This window comes from Rhipicephalus microplus, chromosome 1 (assembly GCF_043290135.1).
Source record: "Rhipicephalus microplus isolate Deutch F79 chromosome 1, USDA_Rmic, whole genome shotgun sequence".
NCBI classification, from domain to species: domain Eukaryota; kingdom Metazoa; phylum Arthropoda; class Arachnida; order Ixodida; family Ixodidae; genus Rhipicephalus; species Rhipicephalus microplus.
In genome coordinates this window covers 190,731,122-190,743,020 of record NC_134700.1, presented here as the reverse complement: position 1 = coordinate 190,743,020, position 11,899 = coordinate 190,731,122, and the positions used below count along the sequence as shown (strand labels likewise).

At 47.2% G+C, this 11,899-nt stretch overlaps 1 protein-coding gene across 2 annotated transcripts in view; it reads right to left on the bottom strand.

Moving 5' to 3' along the window:
• Positions 1-7,889: 7,889 nt before the first annotated feature.
• The window catches only part of LOC119178769 (protein Loquacious), a 32,885-nt gene continuing 28,875 nt past the window's right edge, over positions 7,890-11,899 (bottom strand). For both annotated transcript variants that reach the window (XM_037430013.2, XM_037430014.2), the window contains exons 7-8: positions 8,730-9,039; positions 7,890-8,131 (exon numbers count right to left, since the gene is read on the bottom strand). In XM_037430013.2, the coding sequence (XP_037285910.2) occupies positions 7,995-8,131; positions 8,730-9,039 (447 nt within the window). In that variant the 3' untranslated portion in view covers positions 7,890-7,994. The remainder of the gene's footprint in view (positions 8,132-8,729; positions 9,040-11,899) is intronic.

Below are 11,899 nucleotides of genomic sequence, written 5' to 3'. Positions count from 1 at the left end.
TTGAATAGTGCTACTTCTAGCCAATCTGTAAACAATTGCAAAGGCAGCAATGGCCATGGCAGTGTAATGGCGATGTTCTCATGATCTGCGTTCAGTCGGCCCAGCTTTCCCTCTAGAGCACAGGTCTCAACTCACCTCTGTCAACGGGCCACAGTCGAGAAATCATCTCCCGAAGGAGCTGGGACGGTGAAGAAGGTTGACCAGAGGGAAGTCAGGACAATATCCTCGAACGTGGTCAGTCGAAGAAAAGCCTGTTTCATATATGGGTGACTTCTGAAGGAGATTCCATGTTAGGTTTCCAGAAACATTTCTAAAGTGACCTCCAGAATGACTGAAATGTTCATGCCCATTCAAAAACGTGGTTTTTGCTTCTCAGTACGATGCTTTACCGCATGGTGACCAGTCAAGTCTAAGTAGTGTTAAGCTTAGTGCTATTCTGGACACTGTTGCGAGACAGGGTCTACCAGACGCGCCCCCACTGACGTGGGTTGCCGAGACGTCAGGGTTACGTCGGACCCGGACTCCTGTGGTAGCGTGGCCACTTCGGGTGAAGGAAACGACGCTGACAGGTTGGGGATACGAAAAACAAACAGGTTTCCTGGCACTATTTACAATTTACAGCATAGAGGGTAAGAGTTTCACAAAACACGTTTATGGTGGTTGGACCGGTAAACCATGGTTCAGAGCCACGTCCAGCACTTTGCAGCATCGTTTTAAGCCATCTCGGGCTCCTCCTCTTTGATTGAAATTCCGTTCCCACACATGACGCTATCCACCATTGCGTCAGACACACGGCAGCCGAATAGTCATCGCACCTCTTAATGCCGGTCAGTTTCACTGAAGAGAGGGGAAGTGGGGTCTTTCACGAAACAAGTTGGCCATTGGGTTGCTGCTGCCGTCTTTCCTGGGAAGGGCAGCAAAGGATTGATGAGTGATATGTGGGGTTTAATGTCCGAAAACCACCATATGATTATGAGAGACGCCGCAGCGGAGGACTGTAGAAATTTCGACCACCTGAGGTTCTATAACGTGCACCCAAATCTGGGCACACGGGCCTACAACATTTCCGCCTCTATCGGAAATGCAGCCGCCGTAGCCGGGATTCGATCCCGCAACCTGCGGGTCCGCAGCAAAGGATTAGCGACCTTTAATCGCTTAGATGCGACCCACGCATTCGGTCTGCCTTGCCAACTCGACAAACAAGCCATGTAAGGGTATTAGCTCACGGACGGTCGAAATCACCACATTTGCTCAGTCGCTTCCAGTTGTTTGACACTCGTTCCGAGAGAAGAGCTCTGGGGCTTCCTGACGTGCGAACGCAGCCCAGCTATGCTTCTCATGGCCAATATGGCACCCACGGACGAGTCACAAGTTCTGCTATAGTGTCATAATTCGTCATAAGCTTATCAGAGAGGCTGCAGCAGCTTTCTGGGACAGTCATTTGACCAATGGCGAAATTCGACATGGCCGAATTTCACCACATCAGAATAACTCCATTGGTACACAGTAAATTCTTCATTCGAATTTCATGGGACTAGAATAAGAACAACAAAAAAACAAATTAAACCGAAGCTGAATTATCGAAAGCAACAAGAAATCACAGCATAAGTGCCCGTTACAACAATGCGTTTCCATATGCTTGATCTCAATAGGCGTGCGTAGGGTTCCCCTTCAGGGGACGAAATGGCGAAAATTACTCGCAGCGTCCCCCCTCCTAATAACTCAATGTACGGTGAAAACTTCGCCCCCCCCCCCCCCCGTTCGCACTGCAATGTTCATAATACGGAAATACAGTCCTTATTTGGCATAAGAGCAATTTTTTGTCATTCGCGACTTCGTTCACAATGTGACCACCGCTCAAGACTCCCGTGTGTCAGGCTGCATGTACTCTGAACCGATCCCTCATTGCACACCTCCACCAACACGTTTACATGATAATTAATTACCGGAAAAATGACTGGAAACTGATTGGTCATATTAACACAATGTAGAAAGCGCATCTCTACATAGCTCACGTGCGCCGAATCAAATCGAAAACGAAACAAGTTAGGCACGGACGCTGAAGCCTTGGTCTTCAACGCGATCGTGGTCCGACTGTTATTGAAGACTGTGCCTTTCCAACGGCCCGCAACGATGGCTCCTGAAAGCGATTTATGTTCATTTTCGTGGCGCATTTGTGACGCTTTGTTTGATGCGCTCTGAGCATCGTCCTAATTAACCGGTTTGCAATCGGATTAACGAGATTTTGATGCCATTAAACCATACAAATGCCTGCCGGCCCCAGAGTACACATCCCACATTGATAATTAACAGGGTTCACATTAACAAGCTTGCACTGTATTGATGGGGAATGAGCGATGCAAGACTTCAAGGGGAGTTCGCTTGCAAACACCATGATTGGCTGCTCGATGCACACTTTTCTAATTTGGTCTCCATGGTTCTGGCGCATAGGCGGCAGGCATGTTTCGAGTAGTAGCATTTCCTTCCTTCAACGAGCTGCACTGCTCCTCTTGCAGAGCTGGGCAGGTCTCTCCCAGTGCAGTTGCCAGTTGCACAATAGCGCATGGAATCCAGAAAATAATGAGGATGATATTAAGACAAGGTTGCGGCACCTTAGACTTCCTCTATAGCCTTCACTTAAGTATAGGAGTTATGCAACTGCTAGCACCATACGTTGACAAGGTTGCGGTACCTTAGATTTGCTCTATAGCCTTCACTTAATATCAGAGTTATGCGTCAGCTAGCAACCATACGTTGCTCTGAAGGTGCTGCTTGGGCCAACTTTTCATATTTCTCGACATGCTGCTGCAGTGAACTGGATCGATACTACTCATCGATGGTCACCCTAATCACCCGTCTTCAACACGCCAAACATGTCGATTAGTCACATGGTCAGCATATAGCCAGCAAAAACGAAATGCCGCTTCATCGCATAACTGCGACTGATAGTGCAAATGAGAAGTCGATAAGTCGGTAATCTACATCATGACTGTTAGGTCATGGCGTATAATCAAATGGTCTAGTCACCATACAAGCCCTGCTGGACCCTCTGCTGAAAAGTGGGGTACTCTAAAAGACAAAATGCTATGGTGATAGAGCAAAGGATGAAGCATCTCTTACTAAATGAAGAGCTTAACAAAATTATTAAATTTAAAGGCTGCATGGTTACTGCAGACTTCCAAGCTTTGTTATTTACCCTACTTGTTTGAAAACTAATTCAATGGGCTGGAACTGTTAGCACAACAAAATGACCAACATGCTGCTCATGATAATCATATAGGTCAACATTTAAGGAACATTAAAAAAAATTGACGTCTTCCCAAAGGGAACCGTGATAGGATGCGAAGAAGCGGCGTTGCACACGGCGATTTGGCGAAGGGCATGCGGCGCTTTCAGGACGGTGCCGACGATGACGACGTCAAGGATTTGCCGGCGTTAACCTTCCGCTGTCAGTGCTTCCGCTCGGCATCCTTGGCTCGTGTCTTGTCAGTGTTGCAGGCGTGACGTCGCCATTCGTGAACGCGACTGGATCCAGCTGCTAACACTCGCAACGCCGGCCGCAGCCGGGTTAGGCCAAATCGCTTCGGCAGGTAAAGGAGCTTCGCTTTCGGTGTCCTCTCCACGAGCTGAAAGAGTGCCCACTCGATGAGCGCTCAAACGCTGGGAGCGGTGGAGAGGGTGAAACGAGAGAGAAGTGACATACGGCAAGCGTGCGGCAGGCGAGAGAAAGTGATGTCACCACACACTGCGAGGGAAGGCGTGACCTACTTTGCACCACCTCTACAGCTGCAGTGAGGGGAGCGCGGTTTCTATTGTCTTACTTTAAAAATACCAGGGTGTGCCAGATCCTGTTGCGAGTAACATAAAACCCAATGCAACTCTGCTAGCAGCTGCAAAAATTATGTGGCAGAAGTCACGAACAAGCGTTCAACAAAGCGCGCACCTCTGAATTCCAACTGCTACGTGAAATCGAGGCGCCAGGCAGACGCGACAGAAGCCAGCGTAAAGGAGAAAACAAGCATCAAAGATCTCCTCCGGCACCTCTCCCCCTCGAAAGTGCGGCAATGCCGGCCAACCTCCTCACATCTCTTGCAGAGCAGTCTCTGTCTGGCAGAATCTCGAAAGAAAGGGGCGTGGTGATGCAGAGTTGGGTCATGTTACGAGAGAGGTCCTGCCCTTTCCACAGCCTGGACTGTGTGCCGCGCTGACGTAACGACTAGAAACTTCTAGAACACGGGGCAAGTGCATATGAACCAGCAGCGGAGGGCGCCACAGCAGGAGATGAGAGTTTTACCTCCGTTAGGCGAAAGCTTGTGTCTTCAGTGACAAAGCAGGAAATGAAGAGGTTTTCCACCTGTGGGTGAAGGCTTGTGTTACAAGCAGGAGAAAAGTGTGTGTGCCGCCCGTGGGCGAAGACGTGTTCTGCAGTAAAAGCGCGCGAATGGCAGACGTGTTACCGGCGAAGAAGTTTTGTTATTGATGTGCGGACATTGGACAACGCGAGAGTTTCCGGGAAAAGAAACCTCCGCGAGGCAACAACCAGCCAGCGTTGGACTTTGAGTGAGTGTTTCCTTGAAAAGAAGCATTCTAGCTTTGTTCCAAGAACTTTAGACTGAATTTGTTTGACGAACATTTTAATATATGTGTCTTGGTTGGTTAATGCACGAGATCGCACTGTAGCGAGTGTTCTTGTTTGTGTCCATTGTTCTGAGTTTTTCTTGTGTTGTATAGCCCGCTGTTTTGAGTACCTTGTGATTGGCGACGCACTGTATTGAATTAATGCTGAGTGTGCTTATTTGTGTGTTGTTTGTTCTGCCATATTTGAGAATATACTTTTGTTATCAACTCTCGGCTTTGTCTCGTTCTTTGGACCACAGCCCGCAATCGCTGGTGCACCAAGAAGGACCAATTCTACATTGTCCGTGCTTTTGTGGTGCGATTTGGAGGGACGATACACGTCCTCCCTGGAATCGACCCAGCTTTCCTTTCTAATTAACGGGACCAGTGAGAGCAGCTTATCTCCACCGTCTAACAAGTGCTTACCCAAAAACGTATGTCGTTGAAAAATACGTGTCCGGGACACCACTGCATTTTGAATAAAGAAAACATTGAGACAAGTGCAATATGAACGTTCATGCTCATGCCTGTTGATACCATGCGGTAGCTTGTCTGCACTGTCCGTCCGCTTACATTAGGAAGCACACATAACCCGCTACCTGCACGACCAGAGAGCTAGGCAACAGCATCAAAGTTCTGTTAAGACATTTGCTAGGTAGGCTAGCAAGTTCATTGAGACTCATGCAACAGTGCGAAAAAGTGCGAACAATGATCGAGGGTAAAGAGTGCTGCGCTCCCTACACAGACACTCCTTACACTCTGTCATCGTCCTTTTTACTTCTCAAGCTGTTGGACGGGTGTAACGAAACCGTCACAAAGCAAGTAAAAATGTCAATTTGATCTCATCACCGACTGAGAGGGGTGCACAACAGTCTTTACAAAGGTAGTAATTCAGGTAGTAACGCACCTACAGCAACTGAAGAAACACACGACACAGCAGTCCTGTTGATTACCGTTTATTTTGTCACTTGCAGATGAAAGGTTGGAAATTGGGAAAAAAGCTAGCCTACATGCTTTATAGTTAAGAGAGAAATTCCCACCTACACGATCGGTTATTATTCATTCCCTCCTTGCCAGCCTGAAGTCCCATCCTATTTGTCTCCACACAGCAGCAACAATAAATAAGCTGCAAAAGCAATCTTGAGTAGTCACGATTGTGCTCTACACTACACTACAAAATAAATAGAATGGTGCCAGAACAGTGAAAGAAAAAAAACAACAGGCTCAGTGTGCACTAAAAAAATTGTAGCATCTCACCTTCAACCAGTGCATAGAAAGGAAAAAAAACAACCTAAAATCTTGTTTTTCAAAAATTACGGAAGTTAAAATCTTGCTCCAAAATGCTCGTCGGAACAACAGAGGGACCTTGCAAGCACAAATGCGATTACTGTTTCACCACAACTGCCAACAAAAGAATAGTAATAAAAAAAAGGTTCCAGTCATAAACGGACCTCATATCAAGAATATGGTGTGGCTGTCCTCCCTCCCAATCTCCAGACTTTCAGATCGTTGGATGCCCGATTCTTTTGTCAGTTCCTCGGAATGTGAGAGAAAATGCTTTCTGCAGCTAGAGTTGCTGGCTGTTCCCCCATCTTCGTTCACAATTTTGGCTCTTTGCTTAGTATGAAAAAACAGGCCACGCTCTTCATCCCTCCTTTTGTAGCGTCCGTTCAAGAAGAAGAAAGAAAAAAAGACCTTCAGGCAACAATTTTTGTATGGAGAAGGTAGAAGCTTAAAAAAGGTTTCTCCCCCTTACGTGTAAAACTAACTAGTTTTACTCTCGACAGCAGAGAAAAAGAACACAGCCTAACAAAGCTGCTCTTTGCTGATTTGAGACTGAACTACGCAGATGCTAACATGCTGAACAGATTGAATACGGCTAGTGCAGCTCAACAATAGTGAAAAACCTGTGGACACTGCATTGTGCTACTTTGGCCCAAAAGACTGCAAAGCTGAAGCTAGAAGTAAAAATACACACAAAATAAGAAGGAAAAAATGGCTATTAATTGACAGTCCATAAACTTCATGGACGCTTTGCCTATACCCAGTCAAGCCATTCTAGTTGTCTGCAATTTGTGCCATCGCAATAAAAGCGAAATATGATTGAAGGGTTAGGAAATGAGGTGACTAAACAAAAAATAAGAAAGGATGGTTTCATACATTGCCAACAAAACAACTGGAACAAAGTGTACCTGGCATTTTGAGACATTCTGGTCTTGGACTCGTTCACAAGAGCCCCAGGGAGTCAAAGATGCGATTCTGGAGGTAGGCAACAACCTGGTCATCATGCTTGGCAGTATGGTGTATTAGCTACAGCCATTGGACATTGCAGTCATCAAGCCATCATAATTACCTCAATTACCATATCACCATGCCTTCAAAAAAGTGGCTCATAAGGAAAGATGGCACCCAGATGCCTATGAGAACAGAGAAGGAAGATCTGATCAGAATGGCTTTAAAAATGTTACACAGTAAATCTGCTAACGGCTCCGAGGGCATTTCTCATTCAAGGTGCCAAGTACACCTGCAAAACACATGAGACGCTCTCTCTGGAAGGTGCAATGAAGAGATGCACCTTCCTTCTATATTTTAGTTACTCCTCAGTAAATGTGGCACGTTACAAATGGGCACTTGCCCCAGCAATGCTCATGCAATCGCTGTCGCAGTTTAAAAAATCACAGATCAGGGAACTTAGTCGACAGTTACAGTGTCTCCCTGCTCTCAAGAGCCAGAGGTCAGAGACATCAAGGAATAAAAATTGGCCAAGGACCCTGTTTAACAGCAGCAGAATGCAGTTGTTTGAGTGGAAAAAAAAAACTACTTTAACTGCACTAAAGCCCACGTTAATCACAGACCACTTTCATAAGATAATGCTTTTACTTGAAGTCCTCTGAACTCTCTGCTAAGTTTGAGCAGTCCAAATGTAAAACTAAGAGGAAGAAAAAAAGGAAGCATCTGCCACCGAGACAGATATGCGAGAATGCAACTGGCTAGAAGAGGCCAATAAAGAATAAAAAAAAAAGAATGGGAAGACTTTATGGGCCAGCCTGCCGTAACTTGCTCCGTTGCCCAGTGGACACGACAGCAACGTAAACCTCTGCACAAGCTTGGCCTTGCATAGGCCCCGTCCCACACTCCGCGTGGGACCGGATGAACGCAACACTGCCCCAAGGTCGGATTAAGGACGCGGGTGAACGAAGAGGAGGGAACAGCCAAAGGCCGAAGTGCAGCTCATCTGACTAGAGACGGGTTTTTTTCTTTGAACAAGGTACCTTGAACATCAAAATGCTAGGGTTTCCTGCCGTGTGTGTGTGGCAGAACTCCTCTGTTCAATCCAGGTTGACCAGCATGCTGCTGAGCCAGGTACCCTGCCTGCCTCACTTCTTGGTCATGATTTTCAGGTACTGCAGTGCACAGCGCGCCGCAGCCACCTGGGCCTGCTCGGGCGTGTCGGCTGTGCCGAAACACACCGCCAGTGGCAGCGATGTCAACTGCACCAAGCACTGGTGCTTACCTGCATTGAGAGGTAAACAAAGGTATAGAGAGGAAGATCAGCGGTAACATTGCTTGTTTTTTCAATGTACTAAGACAAGATGCCAAGAAATTGGAGGAATGCCATTGAGCAAGCTGATAAAGGGTGGAGGAAAGACTAACATTATAGCTACAGAAGATAAGTGACTTAACATTATTCTACAAGCGCCTGTTCCCTAAATATAGGTGCTCCATTTCTCTAGGAAGTCATTTTCGGGAAGATAATTAATTTTGCGGGACTAGGGCAAGATGCATTAGCGCCTGCGAGCAACAGTGTTTTCAACACACATTCAAATAAGTAGACCCATAACACTGTTACAAGCACTGTCCCCTATTGATATGGCCAGTACTCCTACGAAAACAAGTCGAAATTGCTTAATATAATAATACGGGAACATTAACCCAGTTATACAAGGATTTAAACATATATGACATGACATTGCAAACCAGGTTTGACCATACAGAGTGACCACTTCCTGAATGCTCACCCACCCCTTTCGATCTCAGTGCATGCCTCAAATCATACAGAGCGACAAAAAACTGAACTAATCTGAAGAACACAAGAAAAGCGCAGTGCATACCGTCAGGGCTGAGCTCATCTATCGGCACATAAGTGACCTCGAAGCTCTGCTCGTCCGCAATTTCACGCAGCAGGCCAACGTAGTCAATGCCCGCTGTGCTGAGAGAGGTACCCTGCAGGCTGGTCAGCCGAGCTCCGTCTGAGGCCTGCAACTGCCGCAGCAGCTGCCCGACCTGCTGGCTGTGCCGTGGAGTAAGGGCACTGATGTTCTGCTCCTTTAGCCCCATGTAACACTTGGCCTCCTGGAGTACCGTGCTGCAGGGGCCCAAGCCACCAGGGACAGAGTTGAGGCCCGATTCTCCAAACTTCTCCTGTGCACAAATGAAAGCAGTGTATGCTAAATCCATGCGCTTGCTTTTGTGGCCAACATGGGCAGGGTAAAGGAAGTTCCATCTTATCGGTTGAATGATCCTGCCAAATGAATGAATGAAAATCTCCCACAGCTAATTTGGTTTAGTATACAGCCGAACACTGATATATCGAACCCACATATATCAAATTTTTTGGTATATTGAACTTGTAAGTTATCCCCTTGAAATTCCTTTGTAAAAGTACAGAAATTTACGTGTTTATATCGAACGGTATTTTCACCCACCTTCAGATATATCGAACGCCGCGTGAGCTGGAAGGTGCGCTTCGGCACTCGCCGAACTCTGCGATATCCGCGGCAGCGCGCGAGTTGGAAGGTGCACTTTGCACTTGCACGCCCGGCGACCTCAGCGCGGCATCACGCCTTTGCCAAAACCCGAAACGCTCGAAAAAAGGCAAGAGCGAGAGGGCTCGGACTATGGTCCATAGAATATTCTAGGGACCATACTCGGACTGCACAGTCTCTAACTTGCGGAACAGCTTTTTTTTCACCGTTTCTCTTTCTCTCTTTCTCCGCATACCCGTCGGCATGATCGAAGGAGCCGATGTCCTCCTCCTTTCACCTTTTCTTTTACTTTCTTTGATGCTGTTTTGCAAGTTTCGATCAGCCAACTACAGCTCGCGACTTTTACTGTTGCCCTCGCAGGCGGCCATCGCCTTGTGAGCCTTGTGTTGCTTCCGTTTGCGCGTTCCCTAAGTGTATGTGCAGCATTTCTCTTTTGCGTGCGTGGTGTGCAAAGTTGCTGCGAAATGCTTAAATTGTCGACTTTTTGTGTAGGTATGGCCAGCATCAAGAAGCACAAGACCCTTGACTTTGCGACGAAGTTGAAGGCAGTCCAGCGTGTTGAGGCGGGCGAGATATTTTTGACCGTCATGGACGACTTCGGGATACCACAGAGCACTCTGAGTACCTTGTTGAAGAACAAAGCAGATATCAAGGCAAAGGCGGCGGAGCAGTGAACTTTGAGAGCTTGTCATGTGCGCACTCCTGCCCACGAGAATGTAGAAAAGGCACTGTATGCCTGGTTTTTTAGAAGTGCACGTGAAGAAAATTCGGGTGGATGGCCCGATGGTGACCGCCAAGGCCAAATGGTTTGTCGCTGCACTCGGTGAAACAACTTCGGCGACAACAACAGGTGGCTTTACCGATTTAAGCAGTGCTACAACATTGTTGCCAAAACCATTTTAGGCGAAAGCGAAGCTATCAGCAGCCAGGACATTCAGCAGTGGATGACGAAGGAGTGGCCGGATTTTCGCCGTTTTCTCCCGCAAAGATCTTCCCGTCCTGGCGAGACGTGAAGACGAACACAGTGGTCAACTGCTCCGCAAGGCAGGCTTCAGGACGACTGAACTTGCAGAAACCGGTGAAGACGGCGAGCGCAGAAACGACGCGTTCCGCAAGTTGTCGTCCCGCTTCCTAACAGCAGTTCCACAAGAAGTGTGTGAACGATTTTGTGAAAGTGGACTGCAATGTCCAGGCCATTGCGAGCCTCACTGACGAGGTCGTAGTAGCTGCGATTGCAGGAACATTGGATGCCCAGGCCGACAGCTCATGTGGCAAGGAGGATCGTCCGAACGAGGTGCTGGCTACACGCGCGTACTCCGCCACTAAAGTGGCAGCAGCGTTCGGTGTCATTTGCTGTTGCATCAGCCACATGAATGAAACCGAGCTGTCGCACCTGGGCAGCATTGATAAGATCGAGAGTAGCGTCTTCAATATTTCAAATATGAAGCAGGCCAAGATAACAGATTTTTTTCGAGGGAAATTAATCATTCTGTTGCGGTACGTGTGCGGAATTAGTTGTCATTCTTAAATGTGCCTGTTGTAGGTGATGATTCGCTACAGGTAAGCTACATGCAGTGGCGACAAGACACCGATGATGCCGGAAAAAACGGGTTATTCACCAGGTAGAAGGTGGTGAACCTCAATTCGATATTGCTCAGGAGTTAAGGCAGAGTTGGACAATGATGAAATCGTCTAAGTTCTTTGAAATGACAAATAGACCGCGACTCCATTGATGGTGTGTCGCTCACACCACAGTTATCCAATGCGGACTTGGCACAGTCTCTGACAGTGCTATATCCAACTTAAAGTGGTGGCCAAACATTGACTGAGATACAGGCCAACTTTGTTATGGGTGAGCGCACTTGTGAGCAGGCATGGAACGACAAGCTTCTCTGACCACTAAGCCAAGTTCACTTTTTCTTTTTTCTCTCCCCTGGTAGTTCCCAGACAGTCAGAATAAATGGTAGGTGAATACTATTTGTTGGGCTTTTAAGTCCCAAAGCAACAATATAACATTGACCATCTGGTCGTCTTTGACTGTGCACCCACATCTAAGTGCTTGGGCCTCGAGCACTTCGCCACCATCGAAATGAGGCTGTCACGGCCAGGACCTGATCTTGTGACCTTCAGGTCAGCAATCAAGCGCCACAACCACTTGACCAGAGTGGTAGTTGTAACCTTTGAAATGCAAATTTCTGTACCACTAAATGTTCTTTCGAGTCTCCTGTTTCTTTGACTCTCTCATGCCCCGGCTCTTGCATTTGTATCTTACGGACTTTTCAGAAGCGGATTAGCAGGCTCTAGTGTACAGTAAAACCCCGTTAATTCGGACTTCACGGGACCGGAGAGAATGTCCGAATTAACCGCAAGTACGAATTATGGCGAGTATGAACAAAACACTTGAAAAATGTCTCCTACGCCATCAAACTCTTATTTATTAAAAAAAGCCTGTAATCACAGTTTGCTTCACGGATGCAATGTGCGATGAAGTCACAATTTTGCGAAGTTCCTGCAGG